A 24,829-nucleotide genomic window follows, 5' to 3' on the forward strand; every position below is an offset into this window, starting at 1 on the left:
ATAGGATAAGCAATGGACTTCAAACCACAAGGTTGGTGGTTCTGTTCCCATGAGAATTTAAAACTCTCAGAAACCCTATGCTGGTCACTGTGAGTCAGAATCACTTCAACAGGCACTTAATATTTTGGAAGACCAAAAATAATTTATATGCTATTATTTTTTTGTCATGTGATATGTAAATGGGGACTTGAATCTTGATTTTGTTTTCTCTTTTTCAACAGTTGCTTTCGCTTGTTAATTCTTGAAGTAAGCAAATTCAAGGATGAGTGAACTGGAACAATTGAGACAGGAAGCAGAACAACTGCGAAATCAGATCCAGGTAAAAGCTAACCTTTTTAATTTTGAATTTTAATACTTCTATTTAATGTCTGCAGAGTCCTGGTGTAGTGCGATAGGATCAGCACTGTACTACTGAACTGCAAGTTTGGCAGTTCAAAGCTATCAACCATTCCTTGAAAACCCTATACAGGTTGCTATTAGTCAGAACCGCAGCTCTTACAACAAAAATTTAGTATCCATAGTTGAATGGTGAGGGTCCGCATGAATCCAATCTCCAAAATGTAGAGATTGATCAAGTCCTCCGTTCTGGCAACTTTTCAGTCCTCGTTGCCAGCCGTACCCCAGTGGCACACTCTCCTAATCTAGTCACCAAGAGCTCACAACTTTAGTTGGACATGGTCCTGTCCTTCAGACTGCCAAATGGGTAGACACCAATCCGAAGTTTGTAGGTTCTACATGATATCCTAACTTTCTGATCTGTTTGGAATCCTGATGTGGCACTGTAGGATAAGCACTGGATTGTTAACCACAAGTTGGCAGACAATAAAGACACCCTTTCTGACCTGCAAGCTACTTTCTGATCTGCAGGCTCCTACCATTTTTGCATTTGATAATTTACTGGAACGACTCACAGAATGTAGGAAGAATATACCATAACTTATAACTACAGATTTACTGTAGTGTAAAAAATACAATCTGGGAGGGTTCCCACCCTGACACTTCCATGTTCCCAGGGATATACTACCCTACCCTCCTGAGAACAGATGTGCTCTCTAACCAGAAGCTCTCTGGGCCTTTTATCAGTCATTCTATATAATAGGCTAAATCATGCCTCCTGAGTCTAGTTAATACTGGTCTCCCCTGTGAGTTTTTTCTAATCTGACCAGCTTCCATTCACCAGCACAAATTCTCAGATGAGGCCTGGAGTCCCAGAGTAATGCACCTCAATTACTACCAGGGTTGTTTCTCCAGAGTGAAGAGTAAAACCTATCTTACTTGTGATAATACTAGATCCTTTACCACACAGTAGTGTATCACTACTAACACCACCTCCACCTACCACAATCACCACTGAAAGAAAACCACCATGTTGTTGTTTTTGTTAGGTGCCATCGAGTCGGTACTGACTCATAGCAACCTTATGCACAGCAGAACGAAACACTGCCCAATCCTGGGCCAACCTCACTACTGTTGCCACACTTGAGTCCATTGATGCTGCCACTTGGCTAATCCATCTCGTTGGAGGTCTTCCTCTTTTTCTCTGACCCTCCACCTTACCAAACATGATATTCTTCTCCAGCGATTGGTCCCTCCTGACAATATGTCCAAAGAATGAGAGATGAACTTTGGCCATCTTGGCCTCCAAGGAGCACTCTGGCTGCACTTCTTCCAAAACGGATCTATTGGTTCTTTTGGCAGCCCATTTCAATATTCTCCTCCAACACCATAACTCAAATTCATCAATTATTCTTCAGTCCTCCTTATTCACTGTCCAGCTTTCGCATGCATATGAGGTTATTGAAAAGACCATACACACACAAAATAGACTGTTGCCCCCCCTCCAAAAAAATTGCTCATTAGTTTATCAGTCTGTATATAAGCGTAAGTCAGAAATCACAGAAATCTTTATCAAGCAAAAATATCAAAATGTGAAGCTATTGTTTCTTGACATATCCTCCCCTCTATCTAGGTCTGTATGCTTTTGAAGGCAGTGTTTCCATCTCTCTAACCCTTCCCCCAAAGAATTCTACACTCTTTAATGTACACCATATCAAAACAACAGTTTTAACATCCTCAAGGGACTTAAATCATATTCCTTTGAAATGTTCTTTGAGTTTGTGAAACAAAAAGAAGTCTTTGAGGGGGGAAAATCTGGGACATAGGGTAGATGGGGGTAAGGTTTTCCAACAAAATTCTCATTGACATCCCTTGTTACCCTTGAAGAATGAGCAGATGCATTGTCATGATGGAAAAAACTTGCTCAGCATGGTTTTTCTGGCCTTTTTCTCAGCAACGCAGTTTTTAGTTTTCTTAAGACTTCCTAATAAGCTCCCTTGATTGTCCTGTGTTCTTCTAGAAAATCAATCAAGATTACTCCTTTGGAGTCCCAAGAAAACAGTTGCCATTATCTTCTGAGCGAACCTCTCCACCTTGAATTGAACTGGCCCAGCAGATCTGCTTGGAAGCCACTGTTTTGGTTAGCCTTTTCTTTTGAAGGCACTCCAGTGAGACCAAGAAGTATATTACTGAGATCTTGTCTCTAGCCATCCACTCACTGATTGCAGAGACAGGTTTAAACATGGTTAGTTGAACTAGAACCTTAGCAGCAATACTTTTTGACTTACCCTCAGATATTAAAAAGTCTATAAGAAATAAACCCTTCAAATTCTGTTCCTAACATTTATATTATTAGACTAATGACTTCTCTATTTCCTGAGAAGTTAGTATTTTTATATTTAATATTATATCAATAATAGGAACCCTGATAGCACAAAGGGCTAAATATTAGGATGGTAACTGCAAGGTCCACCATTCTGCAAGATAAAAATAAAGCTTTCTTCTTCCTGTAAAAATTTATAGCCTCAAACCCTTTGTATGATCACTATGAGTTGGAACTGACTTGATGGAACAAAATATCATACACAACAACATACACAGAGTCCTGGTGTGGTATAGATAAGCACTGGACTGCTAGCCACAAAGTTAGAGGTTCAAACCCACCAGCAGTTCCTTGTAAACCCTATCTATACAGGGTCACTATGAATTGTAATCGATTCAAGCACCTAACAATAACAATACATACACATACACATTGTATGTTGTTAAGTGTCAAGTCAGTTTGGACTCATAGAGACCTTATGCACAGCAGAATGAAACACTGCCCAGTCTTGCACCATCCTCACAATTGTTGCTATATATGAGCCCATTAATTCTGCTACCGTGTCTATCTGTCTTGTTTGGAGTCTTCCTTTCTTTCATTTTCCAAAGCATGTTGTCCTTCTCTAGGGACTGATCCCTCCTGATAACATGTCTGAAATACGAGAGTCTTGCCATCCTGGCTTCCAAGGAGCATTCTGGCTACACTTCTTCCAACACAGATTTGTTTGTTCTTCTGGCAGTCTATGGTACTTTTGTTACTCTTTTCCAACACCATAATTCAAATGCCATCAGTTCTTCTAGGGTCTTCCTTACTCATTGTCCAGTGTTGACATGCAGCAACAGGTATGTCTACAGAGGGTATGTCTGCAGGTATAACCCTCAGACAAAAATCCCTGAAGGACAACACCAACAACCAGTTGTTTGGACTAATGGAAACTAGTGCTTTTTCCTAGGCTTTGTTGCCGTTGAGGAATATCAAGGAAGGGAGAGCTAAAATTTAAAGGATTTAGTTATTTCATCTTTCAGGAAGCTTCTCTTAGTGAGTAGAACAGAGGAGAGAGTCTTGTGTGAGTAGCCTACCTACTTCTATTTTGAGAAATAAAAAGGCTAGAACAACTTGTAAGTCTAAATGAAGGACTTCAACCCAAAGCTGGAAGAATCCTTGATAACTTGGAACACTACTATGCTTCTCCCAAATATGAACCGTTTGCAAATATTTCAAAAGACTCTGTGTAAATTGTAAGTGAGGACATTAAAAGGTCCTGGATAGAAAATATAGAGCAAAACACAAAATCATAAAAAAAAAAAAAAAAAAAAAAAAAGACCAGGTTTACTAGTCAGAAAGAGACTGGTGGTACCCTTCAAGTCTAGAACTGAACTCATCCTCATGGCTCAATTCTCAGCCAAACAGCAGATAGGTATATGGGAGACAACAACAGTAGTGCGGTATGTACCCCACAGAATGGATAACCATTCGAGATCAAAAAGGCAGCATTGACCGAAGGACAACATTCACAAGGGTCGGGAAAGAAGGAGGAATAGAAATAAGACTCACAGGGAGGAAGTGGGGTAAGTGGTGTTACGTTGAGGGACTTGCAGTCGTTAAAATGAATCACTGAAGTATGTGATTTGTGGAATGTAAAACTGATGATCTGTACTGAAAATCTTCAGGAAAAACTAAGTGAGGGATAAAAAGGAATCAATGTAAGATCTATAGATACTACCAAAAAATGAGCAGGAAAAACAAGAACATATGTCAGAAAAATGTTAATACTGAGAAGATAGAAATTCTAACCAAACTTACTACTATGAATTCATGGAAGTTAAAGATTTATGTAAAGGGACTCTGGTAACACAGTGGTTATGTGCTTAGATGTTAAACAAATAGGTCGTCAATTCAAACTCACCAACTGCTCTTCGGAAGAAAAGACCTTGCTATGTGTTCCCGTGAGGATTGCAGCCAAGGAAGCTACTCTGTTATCTAGGGTGTTGTATGAATATGAATGGACTAGATAACACAAACAGTGATTTAGATATAAATTAGAACTCTAAACAGTTGATACCTTCGTATAGCAACAAAGTTACCAAAACAAAGGAGGGATTTATTTTGCCTTGGGTGATCAGAGAAGGCTTCACAGACTAATCTACATGTTAGGTGTTACTGTCACCTGCAGAAAAATGTTCCACCATCATTGCTTCTTTGTGCCACTTGCTCCACACACTGAACGACCAAGTGCATGGACAGATGCCTATCTCATTTAGGCCTCCTAGCAACTCTGTGAGGTAGGTAGGTGGTGTTAGATTATTTTATAGTTGAGTAAATTGAGTCTCAGTGAGGTCATATAACTAGTAAACTAGTGGAGCCTGGATTCAGACCATGTTGTATTGAGTCCAGAGCGCGAATGATGCACTGCCTTCAACCTCAGTGACCAGCATCCTTCCCTGCAGCGCATCCTGTAGCCTTACTAGTCTGGTTGCCATTGCCTTGCTCTTTGCCAACTCATTTTGTTCTTCTTCATATTGTTTCCTTTGTCTGGAATTGTATTACCTCTACTCCATTTTCACTCTTTGGAATTCTGTCCATCAAGGACCAGTTTCACTCTAAAAAAAAAGAAAGGAACCTTTCAGATAGAGCTGCCCACTTGGATTTACTCTTTCTTTTATTGAGAGAAGCAGCATGGCATGGTGGATGGGCTCTAACTTTTGATGAATTGATGACCGTGGGTAAGTTTCTTAATGTTTTTGAGTCTCTTGTACGTTCATTGCAAAAGGAGAATACTATTGCATACTTACAGGTTGGTGGAGAGGATTACATAAAATAACATGTAAAGACTTAGCCTACCAGGAAATGGCAGCTCCTTATATATAATATAGCACTTCTGTACTTCTATTACAGGGCTCATCACAGCTGACCTTGTATTTTATAGTTTCTTGTGCACATTTGCCTTCTCTACTTGTACTTGGATGGAAAAGTCCATGTTTTAAACATCTTCATATCTCACCAGCACAATGTCATGTACTTCCTCCCATGGTTTGAAACGCCACATACTTTTCAGGTTATTCATGTTACACTATACTTAAGGACCTTTTATTATGTCATTCCCTTATTTCTTTCTCCTTTCCAGAAATATAATCAAACTGTACTTGTATAGTATAAACACATGACCTAATATAAGCACATGTTCTTTGATTTATCACATTTTAAATAAAAATAGAAATAAACAGTTTTGTTTTTTAAATTATTATTTTCTATTAACTCTTTGAATTGGAATTATTTATAGTAGACAGCCTATATTGTTGTTGTTGTGAAGTGCTGTCAAGTCAGTTCCGACCCATAGCAACCCTGTATAGTTGGAAATAATTCTTAATATTCAGTTTTATAATGGATCATAGTGCTCATAAGAGTAAGTTCTCAATGTGAATAAAACCTTACATAATTCAATTGACTACTGCAGAGATTATGTAGGAACTCTCGTATTTAGTATGATGTTTTAATTTTCAGTACTGATATATACTGTAGTTCAATAATTAACATTTGCTGTTAATTGTGCCATTAATATTAATGCAAGCTCTTTGGGTGGTGAAGGTGGTTGATGTGCTCAGCTGCTAACTGAAAGGTTGGAGGTGTGAGAACACCCAGAAGTACCTCAAAAGAAAGGCCTGGTGATGTACTTCCGAAAAAGCAGCCATTGAAATCTCCATGGAGCGCAGTGGTACTTAGACATGCATGGTGTTTTTGTTTTTATATTTTTATGAGAGGGCTTCAAAAAGTGTTTCGGAAAAGAATTATCTTTTAATTCCATCTTTCCATGAATTTTTTTAAGGCCTCTTGTATTCATAGTGTCTGAAATAGTGCCTAACACATAGTTAGCAAGCACCAGATTTTTGTCAGATCACTAAATTAAGAATGATAACTTGAACAATGTTAGTTCTTTTCCTAATGCTTAAGATTAGAGGACCTGTTTTTAGAAATGAGTCCCCAGTTCCATCATGTTTGGAACATGGTCTAGGCCGTGACTGTCATTTCTGGAAACTCTTTTCATTGTAGGAGAGTGGGCACAATTTTTCTTTGCCAAGTGAGATTTTAAAACCCACAGTTTGGCCAAGAATTTCTATCAAATCACACATTCGTACAGCCATTTGAGAACACCCTTAGAGAGAAATATTGTAAGTGCTTATAAATAGGTTGAAATGCAGCTAAAAAGGCCAAGTCTTCCATCCAGTCTTTGCTGCAAATGGAGGCAGGCATTTTTCCCTTGACTGACTGGAAAAAGTTGATTTGGGACATTTATTCTGCAGATCATTGTGTGCCTTGTTTTTGCTCAGGAGTGTACTAGGGCACTGGTATTGTGTGGTAGAGTATGCACTGGACCGCAAAGTCAATTTGAAATGCAAGGTCAACTGTTCAAGCTCACCAGATGCTTCTTAGAAACCTTAACCAGTATTGCTATGAGTTGGAATCAACTTGACCGCACTTAAAAATACTAGGGCACTATAGGGAGAACTAAAGTTAAAGAGGGTACCAGCTTTAAGGGATGGGGGGTGGGGGAAAATAGTGTTGAGTCTAGCAGGAAGAATTAATTATGCTGCAGGTTTTTCCATGCATAAAAAACTCAAGAACTAAACCCACTACCATTAAGTTGATTCTGACTTATAGCAATAGTATAGGACAGAGTAGAATCCTCCTTAGGGTTTCTGAGACAGTAAATCTTTACTGGAAATGTCTACCTTGTCTGTCTCTTGAGGCTGATCCATTTAAACCACCAGCTGTTCAGTTAACAGCCCAACCCACAAAATTTGTTAGTAACTGGTAAATTTTGTTTAAAACATCTTTATTTGTTACTAAGTATGTTTTGTTTCCCTTACTTGTTTTGTTATATTCATTTCTATTCTACGATCTTCCTTTTGATAGTTCCTTTTAGTTTAGTTTTCTTTCTCATTTGTTTAAATCTCTTTGAAGTGTCTTAGGAAGGCTATTCTACAATGTTTAGACACAAACACCTGCATACATGTAAGGAATTTACCATTAATATAAACATATAGATGCTGGATGCTACTAATTACAAATTGTTGCCTATTAACAGAAAAATTATTTTTTTAAGATAATTGTATATCTTATTCTTGTATTGTAAGTAATATTTTAATTCCTCCTCATGGAGGAGGTCCCATGTGTATCAGCGTAGATTTCAGTATAAAACAGACTGTTTTAAAGTGAGGACAAAATTAATAAAATATAGGGTAACCTCAAAGAAACTTAATACAGCTCCACATAAAATCAAGAAAATGAAAGCCCAAGAAGATTTTGGAAACATTAAAATTGTGAAGAAATTGACAAGAAAACACACAAAAAGGAGCCCAGCACAGGAAAGCATGCAGAACAAAGACCAGCAGCACCACCACACATACAAAGAGTGAGATTAACAAAATGTTCATCAATAATCTAATGGAAAAACAAAATGTAGTATGTCCATACAGTGAAATGTTATTCAGGCAAAAAAATGGGTGAACCACAAAAATATTACACTAAGTGCAAGAAGCCAGTCACAAAAGATCCTGTGTGATTCCACATATATGAAATGACCAGAATTGGCAAATTTATTGGCAAAAAGTAGATTGATGATTGCCAACAGATATGGGGAGGAGAAGATCAGAGATACAGGACATCCTTTTGCGGGTGATGAAACTATTCTGGAATGAGATAGTGTTGACAGTTAACAACAATACTGTGAATGTATTACAAACCAGTGACATTCATTTAAATGGTTTACAATGTTAATGTGTGTTATCTCAGTGAAAATGTTTTAAAAATAAAGATTATGTGGTGCAATGAAAAAGTATACTTGCAAGTAAGCTTTTTGCAATAGAAATAATACTTTTAATCATATTGAGAGTTTTCCACATCTTCATGTATTGTATGTAATCTTTCTTCAGGATGCCAGGAAAGCATGTAATGATGTACCGCTTGCTCAGGTAAAGTTCTGTTGTTCTTTTCTGTTTTAGTAATTCATGTAAAATAACTTGCCACTGAATGCAAATGGCATTCAGATTCTTTTTAATAGTATTTAATTTAAGTAGTAAATAACCTCACTATTTGAAAATGCTTTATTTGCCAAGTGTTGTATCGTATAAGGGCCTTTAAAAGCATATTGTTAAAGGTTGTATAGAAAAAGAAGTCCTATAAAAATACATTGTTGTTGTTGTTAAGTGCCATGGAATCAGTTTTTACTCATAACGACCCTGTTTAGGGTATCCAAGGAGCAGCTGGTAGGTGTAGATCTCTGACCCTGCAATTAGCAAATGTAGAATCATGTAAATCAGTATATGCTTCTTTGTCAATAGTTTCTAATACTATTTTTTGGCATTCTATAACTAAACTTTTTTTTTCATATAAATTAATAGAAAAGTTTCATGAATTTAGTTAATATTGCTTCTTTTTAAGAAGTATGTGCTGTACAAATATAAAACTGGCTTTATTATACCAAGCCAAAAAACCAAACTTGCTGTCATGGAATTGATTCTGACTTACAGTGACACCCTATAGGATGGAGCCCTGGTATTGTGTTGTTGGATAAGCACAGTCGGTGGTTCAGACCCACCAGTCACCCCATGGAAACCCCATAAAGAGTTACTATGAGTCAACAACAACTTAGAACAGAAACCCATTGGGTTTCCCTGGTTATAAGTCTTTAGGAAAGCAGCCTGCCACATCTTTCTCCCGTAGATTGGCTGATTGGTTTGATCTGTTGACCTTTCATTTTAGCATCTGAGTACTGAACATCTGTGTCTTATTGACAGTTCAAATTATAAATATGCTTGACTCTTGGATTGTCTATTATTAAATTTTTATTTGCTCCTTGTTTTTTCACTCAAGTTTAGAGATAATGTCTTTTTTTTTTTTGTAGTCTATAAAACATATTCTCTCCTATAGTAGCAAACAGGATCATTTAATATTAAATATTAATTATGCTTTTTTTTGATCAGCATATTGATCCCATAAGAACTGCATGGAATTTTTTAAATTAAATTATCTTCAGTTACTGTAAAATTGTTTTATGTCTCCTTTTTCCTTTACTAATTGTTTCTAAGTTATTTTATGAACTATGGCTAAGGGAAAAAAATAACATTTTTGTTGTTTTCTAAAGATCACATCAAATATGGACCCTGTGGGTCGGATACAAATGCGAACAAGACGTACATTGAGGGGTCACCTAGCTAAAATTTATGCAATGCATTGGGGATATAATTCAAGGTTTGTACCTGTTGATTTCAAACTACCAATAGAGTTATTTTCTCTTAAGAATCATCATGTGTGTTTTATTTGTTTAAAAACAAACTGTATTTATGAAATGTTTTCAGAAATTATATACAATATGAACACTTTGTTTCCACTAAAATATTCATTGATATTTTTAAAGTTTGAAAACCTTTAATCTGGAAAGTAAATGTGCCTTTGAAAAACATTCATTATACATACAGTGGAATATTACTCGGCTTTAAAGAGAAGTGAAGCCCTGACATTTGCTTCCCTACAGCAAGGATAAACCTTGAAAACATTATGCTGGGTATAAAAAGCCAGGCATGAAACCTCTTCTGAGTGGATACATAAAATCAAATAACTGATTGCTGGCATTAGGCTAAGCCAAATGCTTTGTTTTTTCTCTTAAAGAAGCTTAAGATAAAAATAATTTGCCCATTGATATAGCAAACTTTTAACTCAAAAATACATTCACTAGAAAAAATATTAATGGTTCTTAATTTCCTTAAAGATTTTAAGACTTAAATCTTCATCGGAAAACATATTTTACATTGTCTTTCTACTCTGATTATCAATTCCTTACTTAAAGTTTAGCTCATTTCATACGTTGACTATTCAACTGATTTTTAAATAATTTTCTGTTTAGGTTTCCTTCTGTGTCCCACTCACAGATCCTTTCTTTCATAAAAACTTACATTGTTTGCTACACAAGAAGGTGACAGTAATTACCTCGTGGGAAGGGAACTGGATAGCAGATGTATAGAGAAAGGAGGGTAGTTTTTATATGTGTGTGTGTTTTGAATTTTATACCATGATGAAAATAAAATTCGAAAATAAACCTTAAAAGGAATGAGTACTAACTATTTAGTTGAATTCATACTCCTTATTCTTAGTGTGGCAAAAAGGTTTTCTGCAATCTGAGTTTAGTCTGTTTTTCTAAACTTACTTTTCTCACAAATACTATAAATCTGGAATATTCAGTTTCTGAAAACACACTGTTTTTCTTCTTCTTGTCATTGATGATACTTTACTCTCAACATTGTATGCTTGGAAACATTCTCTTATCTTAAAAGGTTTTACTTGGTTAACACAACTAACAGTTATTTTGTTTCTTACAGCCCTATAATCTGCATTTTATGCCACTTCTCTGACATGCTTCATTTACTTAAATTATTTTAAATAAGTGTAAATATTTTCTTTCCACCTCATGGTAGGAGGTGGGTCTTAGAGCAGGAAGCTTGGCCTGTATTATGCCTATAATGCATTCACAGGATCTCAGTTGATGGTTTTAGATTATATGCAATCTGATTGTTAGGCTTTTATATGCTCTGTTATTCAATTTCAATAAGCCAGTAAATACTACATCAGGCGGCTAATATCAACCAAACTCTTGAATAGGAACTAAAATGTTGCTACTATTAAAAATGTGAATTATCACCAGAGATGTTTTTAGTCCATTGCGAAATTGTATATAAAAAAATTTTGGCATGCAGCAGTTTTTTTTTTAAAGCTGGGAGGATATTTTAGGTATCAAGTTGTTAATTAGAAAAATTGTGCTTTTCTGTTCTGAACTATTTGTTGCAATGTATAGCTAATTTAAACTACTTTTTTACCTCTAAAGTGACAAATTATTTTTGTGTTTGTTCTTCCAGGCTACTAGTCAGTGCCTCCCAAGATGGAAAATTAATTATTTGGGATAGCTATACAACAAATAAGGTAGAATTTCACAATCATTCTTTTAAATGACCTTGCATTTGGTTTGCACTCACGGATTTCTCTTTATTTTGCATCTAACTTTAGTTTCCTTCTGGGAGAAATTGATTTCATTTATTTTAATTTAGATCCTCTCTTCAGGCTTAATACTTACTTTTTTATTCTGAAGGACAACTACAGAAATATTGTTCAGTGTGGTTTACTTGAGTTTCATATTTCATATATGAATATTATAAATCATGATACCTACAATTTTAACTTATAAATGATTTTTTCTTAATTCCCATTCATAATATGACAGTGATCCTGAGTTGGAGGTACATGAGAACTTGCTTAGAGTTCGAGGTGGTGAAAGATTATGGGTGAAAGATTTGAACTGCAAGGTCAGTGGTTCAGGCTCACCAGCTGCTCCTCAGAAACCCCATACAGGGTCGCTATGGGTCAGAACCGACTCAATGGCACTTAACAACAACAATATGATCACTGGAAGGAAAATCCTGGCTTAACGTTTGTTGAATGGGAATGAAAAAACTTCAGGCAGTCTTCCACAAGTCAAACAGCTTTATATTCTGTGTATACCTCTTTCACTATTTATGTTAAACGTTTGAAAATACTGTTTAGTGAAGTAAGGGATTAGCTTCAGCCTGATGGATATTTATTTTAAAGCTAGTCAAGACTATTTTGTAATATTATAGGTTTTGGTTTTGGTTTTTTTTAACATGAATTAACATTAGCCCTGTATCTTGTTTATAAAACAAATTCATTTCTGTCTGTATTAAAAATATTGTTTTAGATTAGATGAGAACACTGTAGTAATTCAAAATTGTGTCAGGTCCCCATATGAACAGTTTATGGTTGCTATTCACGAATGGATTGTATTTTGTTACCTGACCAGCAAATGATAGGTGTTGGATAAGAAGACCACCAAACAATGCTGTGACTAGATTATTGCAAAACTATGCTCTTGTATGAGTGTGATCCCAGAATAAATACCCTATTAATAGAAGGATGGTAATGGCATCTCTTTGTGGAAGAACCATTTTATTTGACTGATACTTGTTAGCTGCCTCCCTGTTAATTGTTCAGTATTATATTGGAAGAATGCTTTTTTGAGCACTGCTGCAAAAACAAAGAACTTGAGTAAATTCTGTAACATATTATACTTAAGTTTTTAAATGGCTATATTAGCATTAAAACATCTTTATGTCCTTGCTTCTATTTTAAAAAGTGATTTCTGAAGAGTGTACCTTATTATTATTTTTAATCTTTAATTTCCTATTTCTACATCTCTCCTTTTCTTTCATCTTTTGGAATATTTTACTGTGTTGTAGGTGAAAGTGTATATAGCAAATTAGAGTCCCATTTAACTATTTCTATAAAAAGTATTGTGTGACACTGCTTACAGTTTTCACACGGTGTCAGCATTCTCATGGTTTTCATAATGTTTCTTCTATTTCCACGTAGCTTTCCTGCCCCTCCTTGCCTTCTCATCTTTACTTTTGGGTAACTGTTGACCATTTGGTCTCATATAACTTGCTAAGAGCCGTCGAGTCGGTTCCAATTTATAGTGATGCTGTATATAGCGTTTCCAAGGAGTGGCTGGTGAGTTTGAACTGCCGACCTGTGGTTAGCAGTCCGTTGCTTATCCTGCAGTGCTACACCAGGACTCTTGGGTCTCATATAACTGATTGTTTAAGGGAGTATATTTCTCGTGGGTGATATGCTGTGTTATAAACCGATCTGAGAAAAGAGACCTCTGAGAGTGGTTTCAGTTACACAAAGGGTATTCCAATGTCGTCTATTTTAAGAATTTGAGTTTAAAAAAAAAAAAGAATTTGAGTTTTGGTCATTTTTCTCCCATTCTATCTGGGACTTCTTATTGTGTCTCCAGGTGCCATCTAATTCTTCTGGTTTCAGCCTAGAAGAAGCTATGTGTTTATATAGGCTGTTTGTCCTGAGCACTAATTTCTTCTGAGAGTTCTTGGTTTGTTTCTTTCCTTTGGGTTCCAGATGGGAAGAAACCAATAGTTTGATCTTAGATGACCATTTGCAAGCTTGAAAAAAGCATTTCTTACATTCAAATGATACAGAAAAGATCATTTTATTTTCTGTTCACTTTCTCAAACCATTTTAATTTTATTTGACCAATTGTTCGTAGCAGTATTTAATTTTTAGTAGTATTTGCTTCCATGTAACTTGGTTTGAAAATTGCATACTTGTTTCCATTTTCTTTGCTTATTAGTAATCTCTGTGCATTGCCTTTGTTCTGCAGATGCATGCGATCCCTCTGAGATCTTCCTGGGTGATGACTTGTGCTTATGCACCCTCTGGGAATTATGTCGCTTGTGGAGGACTGGACAACATCTGCTCTATATACAACTTAAAGACCAGAGAGGGAAATGTGAGAGTGAGTCGGGAGTTGCCAGGTCATACCGGTGAGCTCCATTAAGGCTATCTTTACCTAGTGCTGCTGTAAGAATACCACAAGTGGATGCCTTTAACAGAAATTTATTCTCTCAAAGTTTAGGAGGTTACAAGTCCAGATTCTGAATGCCAGTTCTAGGGGAAGAATTTCTCTCTTTGTCAGTTGTAGAGACAGGTCCTTGTCTCCTTTCAGCATCGGTAAGCCCAACAATCCTTGGAGATCCCCATGTGTCTTGGCATCAGTCTTCCTCAGGATCTAGGAACTTAACAGTGCAGGGACCCAGGTACAAAGAATACACTCCACTTCTGGCTCTTCTTTGAGTAGTAGTAGATCCCTCTGAGCTTTACTTGCCTGTTTAATCTCTTTTTATCTCAAAAGAAAGTGACTCAAGATACAAACTAATCCTGTAGATTGCATCTGGCCTTATTAACAGCATAGACGTGAACATTCACAACACAGGATAATTACATCAGATCAGGGCGGACCACATCATGGAGGAGTTGATTGCAATATATTCAAATTCACTGGGGATTACTACGTCTTAACCTACCAAACCACAAAGAATCCAAACCCAGCCAACTTGACAGGAAATCTTACACCTACCAAATTTGCTTCCCTTCTTAGAATAAGTTGATCAAGGAGAATGAGTGACAAATTGTGCTCATCTGGCTAAAGGTTGATTATTAATTGGATGAGAGTGTATCAGGGAAACATTAATCATGCAAGTTTTTACTTTTTCCTCAAAAGTAACCACATTATTTTTATTAAAATGATAAAATTTATTGCAAAGAATTCAAAAAATAATGAAAAAATATAAAAAGAAAGCAAACACATTTTAAAAATATTATGTTTCACCATACATTTATGGGATCTTGGCATCCTTACTCAACTACAAAATCGAAAATATGTTTTAAGAACACATTTATGACATGAGCATTGAGTTTTTATTATATTAAGGGTGATAGAAAACAATTGGAAATGGATAGTGGCTATGTAACATGATAAATGTAATTGATGTCGTTGAATTATATGTATAAAAATGCTGAAATGATAAAATTACGTATTTTGCTACCAAAAAAACCCCCGTATTTATGAAATGATTTATCACTCTGATAGTGCATTTCTTGATTTGCAAGTGTATACACCATAGTCCAGTAGTTGAGTATATATATATATATATATATATATTTGCTTAGCAGTGTCCATTGTTCCACATCTGGTGTCTGCCCCTCTGAACTCTTGGCTGTACTTCTCAACGCACTTACAGAAACTCCAAAGTGGCTCTTGCCTGCAGTTTTCATGTTTTGAAACACGGATGAATGCTGAGCCTTTCATGAAGGCTTCACTGCTGCTGCTTTTCTCATAGTTTCTCCACGATGCTTAGTTAACACAGTTGACTATAGACTATCATTATTTGTGTCGCGGAGTGTATCTCACCCCTAGGTAATTGTCAGGGAGCCCTGGCAGTGCAGTGGTTACACACTCAGCTGCTAACTAAAAGGTTGATGGTTGGAACACACCAACTGCTCCATGGGAGAAAGATGTGGCAGTCTGCTTCCAGAAAGACATGCAGCCTCAGAAACCCTCTTGGGCAATTCTGTTCTGTCCTGTTAGCTCACTATGAATCCAGATCAATTCAACATCACTTAATGGTAACAATAGGTTATTGTCATTGGTGGCAGGGGTGATGACTTATTCACCTTTACAATTTTCAAAGTGTCTAGCACAAATGTCGACACAGTAGGTACCTAATGTGAGTTTGTTGAAGAAAAGTTAGTTGCAGACAGCTTACAGTTTGAAGTAATTAAAAATAGATCTATAGATGTACAAACAGGTGTCACCTCGGTATATATTTTTAAGTTGTTGTTGTTGTTATGTGCCGTGGAGTCGGTTCCGACTCATAGCGACCCTACACAGGGTTTCCGAGGCTGTAAATCTTTACAGGAGCAGATCGCCTCATCTTTCTCCTGTGGAACCACTGGTAGTTTGTAACTGCTGACCTTGTGGCTCACAGCCTGATTCGTAACCTACCAGAGCTACGCTACCAGAGCTCCTTATATTTCTAAGTACTCTTACTATTTATTTGGTACTTTGAGTTATTCATTCAGTATCCTAAAGTTTGCTTGTTTCTGTGCTGTAGGCTACTTGTCCTGCTGCCGCTTTTTAGATGACAACCAAATTGTAACAAGTTCAGGAGATACGAGTTGGTAAGTTTATTCCAGAAGAACATTGACTTAGGGGCTGGATATGGTAGTAGGTAGTAACATGAGAAATAATAGTGTTTTTTGTTTATTCATTTTTAATTGTAGTGCTTTATGGGACATTGAAACTGCCCAGCAGACCACCACATTCACTGGGCATTCTGGAGATGTGATGAGTCTCTCTCTAAGTCCTGACATGAGGACCTTTGTTTCTGGTGCTTGTGATGCCTCTTCCAAACTGTGGGATATTCGAGATGGAATGTGTAGACAATCTTTCATTGGACATGTGTCAGATATTAATGCTGTCAGTGTAAGTGAAGAGTATTTCTAAGGAAAATTTATTGTGTGTTTAAAATGTTGAACTGCATAGCGTGACTTTTAGAAGAAATTGCCTTCAAGCATAAATGATATGCTCATAGAACATGAGCCCCCAAATGACAAAGATTCCATTCAGGAAAAATAGAAAGGATTGAATCCAAAGACGGGTTTTTATTTGCAGGTGAACAGTAAAGTTTTATTTCCAAAGTTAAAGTGTTAGTTAGATTAGCTTGTACAAATAAGTACTATATTCACTTAAGTGTAAAAAGCCCCATGTCTCTGGGGCTCAAAGCAAACAACCGAAAGAGAATAATCGGGAAGAAGAGGGAGCTCATTGGTGCAGAGTAACTTTGGAACTTTGTCTCCCCCCGAAGTCTATTGTTATACTGCCTTATTTGATCTCTTTATACTTGTATGGAATAAATATTTGTTACTTTTCTTTCTAGTTTTTTCCCAGTGGATATGCCTTTGCCACTGGCTCTGATGATGCTACGTGCCGGCTTTTTGACCTTCGTGCTGATCAAGAGTTATTAATGTATTCTCATGACAGTATCATGTGTGGAATCACTTCTGTAGCCTTCTCGAAAAGTGGACGCCTCCTGTTAGCTGGTTATGATGACTATAATTGCAATGTTTGGGATACGCTAAAAGGAGATCGTGCAGGTTAGTTGATAAGTACACATTAGGTTCTGTTTCTTACAGTTTTGTTAGGTAACCCAGAGAGGTTTCCATCATGCACTATCCCAGTGCCTGCATACACACCCTGGAGCTGTGGAAAAGTGCAGTCCAGTGGTCCTCAGTTACCTATTGTTGTTGTCCTGCTAGAGCAGTTAACAGTTCATAAACTATTTACATTTCTGTTTCCCAAAGAGGAACATCTAGCGCTACATGTGCTTGTTTGGTAAGTTTTAGCACAAAGAAGAAGAATAAATATGATCGAATATGGTCTTCTGTAAGTCACAGTTGTGCTATAACCTTATAGGAAACCTTGTAACTTCTGTGAATCATCTCCCTTCCAGAGCCTACCTTGTGTGGGACAGGACCTCGATCTAAGCCTTCCCTTAGTCTCAGACTTGGAGTTCTCCCCTGCAAGTTCCAAAATACCACAGTGCCCATCATGCTACACTGGCGAGTGTCTTTAATAAAAACTGTACTGTAATTTTTCTATTTAAAAAAAATCAATTTTTATTTATACATAATTTAAGGACTCAAATGGTTCTTCATGGCTTGTTACCAAAAAACAGCAGTCCTCTGATTCCAAACCTTGTTTTCTATTCCCAAAGTTAGCTACTTTCTACTTTTTTGGTATCCTTAAATAACACGCTGGTATTGCTGCTACTTGATTTTTATTTTAATTTTCAGGTTATCTGTTATCAATTTAGAAGCCTGGTGGTACAGTGGTTAAAGCACTTCACTGTGAACTGAAAGGTCAGCAATTTGAAACCACCAACCACTCTGCTTCCATATAGATTTATAGCCTTAAAAACTCTATAACGTACTGGGTCACTATGAGTTAGAATCAACTCAACAACAGTGAGTTTGAGTTTGGGTTATTAACTTATCATGGACATTAAAGGCTTGACTCCTCGTAACATCCTTGCTCTGACCCACACCCATGTCCTAGCCATCCTTCATTTTGACCCATGTAGATGCACTGTTTTATTTAGAACAGTCACTACTTAGATAAACAAGTATTTACTAATGAGCCATGAGGAGAACTATGACGCCTTTTTTTTTTTTTCTAATTTTTTATTGTGACTTGAGTGAAGGTTTACAGAGCAGATCATGTTTTACATTTAGTGAATCATATGATTTGCTTCATTACAGGGTTGCAATCCCCTCGTACCAATGGTTAAAAGTATTTACCTCTATTCACTGTAACTATTGCACTCCTCCCTGTGTCTCCTGCTGTCTTCATCTTTTTTCTGCTAACCTTATTCTTGTTGTATGTTGCCTGCCCTGTTACCCATGTTAACATGTGTCTACCCTCTAACCTGTGAATAATTTCTCCTCCTTCCCAGCCCTCCCCACCCCTGTAACCGGCATATATTTTTATTTTATTAAGAAAACCTTTTCTTAACATTTTACAATTTGGTGTTATACAACATTTGTCCTTTTGTAATTAATTTCACTCAGCATAATGTCCTCCGGGTTCATCCATGCTGTAAAGTTTTTCATAGATGCATGGTTATCTTTTAACATTATGTAGTATTCCATAGTGTGTATGTACCATAGTTTGTTTAATAATTCTTCTGTTGATGAGTATTTTGGCTGTCTCAATCTTTTTTATGTGTTTTTTGGTGACAGAGAGGGAGAGGGCCTGTGTGCTGGCAACTGGGGGACAGGCTTGTAGGGTAGACCCTTTGGTTGGTTGATGATGCATCGAGGGGATTGTAATCATAGCAATGAAACCATATATGATTGGATAATTGTAAAGCTAAAGCTAATGTTCTCTCATGTAAACCATCACATAATTCACGATAAAACATTAAAAGAAAAAACAATTAGAAACTCAGAGGTGATTAGCAAGAGTTTAAGATTTCAGTTCTATCACCACACCTACCTTTCTTCCAAGCCATATTTTTCAGTGCTGCCAAATAACACAATGCCAAACTGGACAACTGGACAACTGCTGACTTTATTCTTAACTTTTGACCATTCCATGTTCTCTGCTGGAAACATTTTCTATACCTCAGGGAAGCTTCCCCAACCCTGAAGCCTTTCGTGAGCTTTTTAACTATACTTCCTTGACATATGCAGTACTCCCTGTGTAGTTCTCTTATAATGGAGTTCTTCTCACTCGGTCCCATATTATTTAGATTTGTGTTTTAACTCATTCTTAGGTTATAATCTCCCTGATTATGCAACGGGGCTTCTGAAAATTCCTGGAAAAATGGAAGTGAAATAGAGTGGAATTTTCCAGGAACTCTTTGAAGCCCCTCATAATATTAGCTCCTTCTATAATCTGTAGGGTAGTACTTTCTTAATTGTCAGTATAAATAATGTTTAAATGAACAAATGAGTACCCTCAACACCTTGTAGAGCACAGTGTACAGAACATTTTTAAAGACCATGTTATAGAATAGAATAATGGGATGATTACCACGTTTCTATCCAGTGTAGAAGAGTGCACTGTGATATGTTTGAATTTAAACAAAGACATAGGTTACTCCGATCCATTTGATGTTAAAGTAAATTTTAGTTTCTTATTTCTGTTCAGCTGATCATCAGAAAGTATCTGGGCTTAGAGTCTCTGACAAGATGAGGACAGTATACTTTCCTTCTATTAGTTAAAAGATTTTGTCTGTGAGTTATGTATTAACTTTTCCATTCATTGGGAAGTGCCACTTCAGCCAAACATATAGAGATTCCTGGAGCTTAATTATCTTAAATAAGGCACCATAGTTCTGGACACAGAGGATACATCTAGTATTCTAAATCCCAGTGAATCTATTTTGAATGGTAGATTTGCATGAAAAGATAATGGGAGTAGAATTAGAATACTTCCAGAAGTGGCTTCTTTGTATATGATACTATATAACACCGGCCATGTTCAATCATAGTAGTGAAGCAGTCATGTGCCAGCATAATCTTGAATGAACACAGTGATAAAGTCTGTTCAATAGATGATACAACTGACTCTCTTCAAAAATCCAGCTAAATGCCAAGAGAATTGGTTCATTTCTGGGCTTTCACTGTGGTAGTTTCCAGAAAAAATGAATGTTTCTCTCAAATGAAGGTCAAATATATAAAACAGAGAAGCGCAAGTGCAATTGAATTAGAAAGACTATGAGTTCCTCCTCACATTTCATTCCCTATTACCATTCAGTAGAGTGTCTCATTCATCCAGTAGTACCTGGGGATGTACCGTCTTGATACTGGATCAGAATGCTAAGAAAATTACAAATGCACTTAATATGCATCCTAAAATTCTAAAAATATAATTGTGTTTATTGTTAAATACTTCTTCTGAATTAAAGAAATATTTTGCTGTATTCCATAACCTGACACTTCTAAACCTAGTTTACCAAAAAAAAAGAGAGAGACTGCAGAAAACTTAGTCTTGTTTGTACAAGTTGGTTTTTTAAATCATTCTTTTTCCAAAGCCATTTCTTTTTTAAGGTGATATATGTTCTGTCTGGATTGAATCAGTAGTATGTATATAGTATGTATAGTATGAATCAATAGTATGTATAACAAAATTGAAATATGTTTGCCTTCCACATTTTAATGTTTTGTGTGAATTTTGGTTTTGCTTTGCTTGCAACTGATTTCAAGTATGCTCAAGATAATTGGTTCATTTCTGGGCTTCCACTGTGGTAGTTTCATGTCATTAGTAAATCCTGATTCATGATTTGCTAATTCATTCTCTCAATTTTAACTTAGGATATTTAGCTACAATGCCCAGTTTTTGTTATTTCAACCCAGAGTAGAAAATTTGCCCGTTGTGAAAAACTATCTATCGTATTGGCGGTGTGTTAAGTGCCGTCGAGTCGGTTCCGACCCATAGCGACCCTGTACAGAGTTTCCGAGGGTGTAAATCTTTACAGGAGTAGAAAGCCTCATCTTTCTCCCACAGAGCGGCTGGTAGTTTCAAACCGCTGACCTTAAGGTTCACAGCCTGATTCGTAACCACTACGTTACCAGAGCTCCTTCGTATTGGCGGTGCTATAGAAAGTCTTAAACAGACAGGCTGATCTACTTCTGAGATTGAATGAAAATGACATGAGGATACATGCTGTAGAGATGACTCAAAGCCAAGCACAATATATTGAGGAAAACATTTTTGAGAACTTAATTTGCTGTATTTTGAACTCTGGTCAGTCTTCTGAGTCTTCTTGAAGTCTCTGAGTCAAAATTGACTGTACCTAAAAGCAAGAGTTTTATGGTAATTTCTACACTTCTCAATTTCTAAGTAGATATTGGTAGATATTTGATTTTAAACTCTGTGGTGATCAAATATCAAGTGAGTTTAACTCTAGTATGCAAAATAAACTAAACCTAGGTATGTTTGAAGGTTTAAGAACATTATAACCACCAGTGATTTATCTGTTGAAGTCATTCCAGTATTGGATGGATAGCAGAAGACAGTAAAGAAATGTGTTGACATTTTTGGAAGTGGTGATATAAAAGCGAGTTCATTCTGATGTTTTTGTGTTTCTTTTGGTAAAAGACTATTTTATTGTCAATTGACCTTTTCAAAAAAGTTAATATCACAAATTGATACACATCTTAACATTTTTAAATATTTTAAATACATGTTGAGTTACTGCTGATCCTCCATTTCCCGCCTTAGAAGAACCTGTTGGTTTTAAGTACTGTGGTAGGGATCTTTTATATATATATGTCATTCTAAAACTGTACAAACTGTTTACTCACCTTTAAAACTTTAAAAAAAATTTTTTTTTAGGCGTCCTTGCTGGTCATGACAATCGTGTCAGCTGTTTGGGCGTAACTGATGATGGAATGGCTGTGGCAACAGGCTCGTGGGACAGTTTCCTTAGGATCTGGAATTAACAGTGTTGTACTTAACTTCCTGTTCTCCACTGATCCCTGGAGAAATCAATGCTACAGCCTATAGCTGTGAAAAAGAATTCTACCTTATATTTGCAGGTGAAGATTTTTCCCTTGAGATTATTATGTATAAAAAGAAGCTTTCAGTAAACTACAGAAAAAAAGTAGGGGGTGAAACGCAAAGGTGCTTGATAAGATCAAAAGGATCAGTCTATTGATTTGAGGAGTTTGGTTAATTCACCTTGATTTTTTGTTTGTACTCGAAGTCTCGTTCTTTATTTTGTGTAGAACGTAATGTACACATTGCAACTGCTATCCTGTTTGATTGTATTTCCATTTTTCACAAACTGCATTGGTAGTTTTGTATACACAAGAAATGTCACATTCTTTGAGTTTCGTAATGGAAGAACCAGTCACACTAACAGATGGAAGTGATACTATATGTGTGTACTTATATTTGAAGAAAGTCTTCTTCAATTCTGATCATTGTTTATAGTCTAAAAGAGATCCTGATGGTTTATGTTTAAGAATGCGGATAGGCCTAGGTGTTACTGAGCCAAGTCCTTAACGATAATCCTTAGTGCCTGTAGTATTCTTTGCCATTTCATCAATCTCCTTAAGCACTCATGTTCAGTCTTTTGATGGGGGCAGGTAATCCGAAGGCCAGATTATTTGATGTATGCTACTTCAGACATATGTCAGAAACTTTATCTAGAATCTTGTATTAATAAAAAGTAAACAGTAATAGCATAAAAATGATCCTTGGCATATTTAAAGGCTGATCATTAGCAAATGACACTTGAGTTGTACTCTAATAGTTGTTCGATTTTTTTCTATTGATTTCATCTTCTGAAACTGAGAGTAGGACACACTCATAGTTGACGAATGTGATAAACATTTGGATTATCACTGCTTCTGAAGACTTCCTGTGTTCTCTGTAGGCATTGATGGGATGTATAGTGTGATAGTGTTACCTTTTTAAATGTAACCAATCACTAGCCCAAGTTTGTCTTATGAATTGTACCTGCATGTGTTATAAAGTCTGAATTGATAAAACTACCTGTGCCTTCAAATTTCGTAAAATGAAACATTTAATCTTTTTGTCGTTGTGTAAGATTTCTTCCCTTATGATTTCTAAGTGGTTTTGCTTCAAAGAATGCAGAGTGATACCACTTTGAAGCCAAAAGAAAATCCCCTAAAGCAAATTTTAAAGGAATCAAATACACAAAACAAATCCTTTACTTGTTAATGTTATATGTTAATGTATGTGTTACTAGAAAGAAATGGGTTCCCTTCAATTTTAAACGATGATATTTTTCTCCTTTGATTTTTTTCTTACAAATAAATCTAAATGGTGAATAATAGAAGACTGTTGGTCTTGGTGCTGGAAATGTGAAGTCACAAGTTCATTGTGTTTTTTTTTTTTTTTATTTAGTGAGCTGTTTTATTACTGAGATAGATCACTGTTAAGTTTTGTTAAATTTTGTGAACTGTTAAATTTTCAGTTTTATGTTGTGAATGTGTTATTTAGTGCATCAACTGATGAAATATCTCTTTTCTTTTTTAAGGTCAGTTTTTATTAGAAAGAGAATTAGGTGGATAAAAGCATATTAAGATACAGGACCAAAACAGAATATTATAGATGGCGGGCATGAGTATATATTTATATTTTTGTTAGGTTTTTGTGAACTTTGTGCTATTAATATTTATTTGTAAACAATTTCTATATTTTCATAAATTGCAGCTCTTTGAGATAAGGCAAAATTTTAAAGACACTGCCAATAGCACGGGAGGGGGCAAATTTGCCATGTGGGTCAGCAAATCATTTCAAAATCTCTCAGAAAAGCACTTCCACTGTGAGCAAAAATTATGTTATATATAGTATCTACTTTTAATGCTATTCTAGTAACAAGGTATTACAGTCAGAGAGGCACATACCGTATGTTATCAGTTTGTATACAGAGGTGTTGATAGCAATTCCCTCAATTGATTATGTCCTAGGAAACAGAAAACCAATATTGAACACTTGTGGCTAAATATACATACACATATGACAAAATGGTAATAGAGTAATCTCATGATGTCTTAGTTATCTAGTGCTGCTATAACAGAAAAACCACAAGGGATGGCTTTAACAAACAAATTAATTTTCTCATAGTTTAGGAGGCCAGAAGCCTGACTTCAGGTAACCTGTTGGCTCAGGAGGAAGGCTCCTTTTCAAGTCCTGGGAAATAGATCTCCATGTAACTTGACATCAATCTTCCCCCATCTCTGTTTCATTCACTTACTTGTTGATCTCTTTTATATCCTAAAGAGATTGACTTTAAAACACACTCTACATTATGGCACTTAACAACAACAACAACAACTACATTAATCTTGTCTCAACAACAACAACAACAACTACATTAATCTTGTCTCATTAGCATAACAAAGACAACCCATTTAACCAGACTTCTTGTCCTTGAGTTGGTTCCAAGGCACAGCACTCTTGTTATAGGGTTTACTAGGCTGTAAATCTTTACTGAGGCAGAAAGCCTCATCTTTCTCCTGAGGAGCGACTGGTGGGTTCGAACCACAGACCTTATGGTTCAAACTCCACTGCTTATCCTACAGAGCCATCGAACTTGCAACCACAGACATTGAAGTTAAGATATTCTGTGGGATACAGTTTATAACATTCCACTCATTGGCTACCAAAAATTCATACCATGTACAGAACACATTGATACCATCACACCATCC

The 24,829-nt window shown here is 36.2% G+C and overlaps 1 protein-coding gene across 1 annotated transcript; it reads left to right on the forward strand.

The window, feature by feature from the left end:
* Positions 1 to 218: 218 nt before the first annotated feature.
* Positions 219 to 22,239, forward strand: GNB4 (guanine nucleotide binding protein (G protein), beta polypeptide 4). Its single transcript, XM_006867701.1, has 9 exons — positions 219 to 319; positions 8,590 to 8,628; positions 9,801 to 9,907; positions 11,566 to 11,629; positions 13,899 to 14,061; positions 16,192 to 16,258; positions 16,361 to 16,562; positions 17,017 to 17,233; positions 21,981 to 22,239. The coding sequence occupies exons 1-9, from the start codon at positions 263 to 265 to the stop codon at positions 22,085 to 22,087; spliced, it is 1,023 nt and encodes a 340-aa protein (XP_006867763.1). The 5' UTR covers positions 219 to 262; the 3' UTR covers positions 22,088 to 22,239.
* The last annotated feature ends 2,590 nt before the right edge of the window (positions 22,240 to 24,829 follow it).

This window comes from Chrysochloris asiatica, unplaced genomic scaffold, assembly GCF_000296735.1.
Source record: "Chrysochloris asiatica unplaced genomic scaffold, ChrAsi1.0 scaffold00108, whole genome shotgun sequence".
In the NCBI taxonomy this organism is placed as follows: domain Eukaryota; kingdom Metazoa; phylum Chordata; class Mammalia; order Afrosoricida; family Chrysochloridae; genus Chrysochloris; species Chrysochloris asiatica.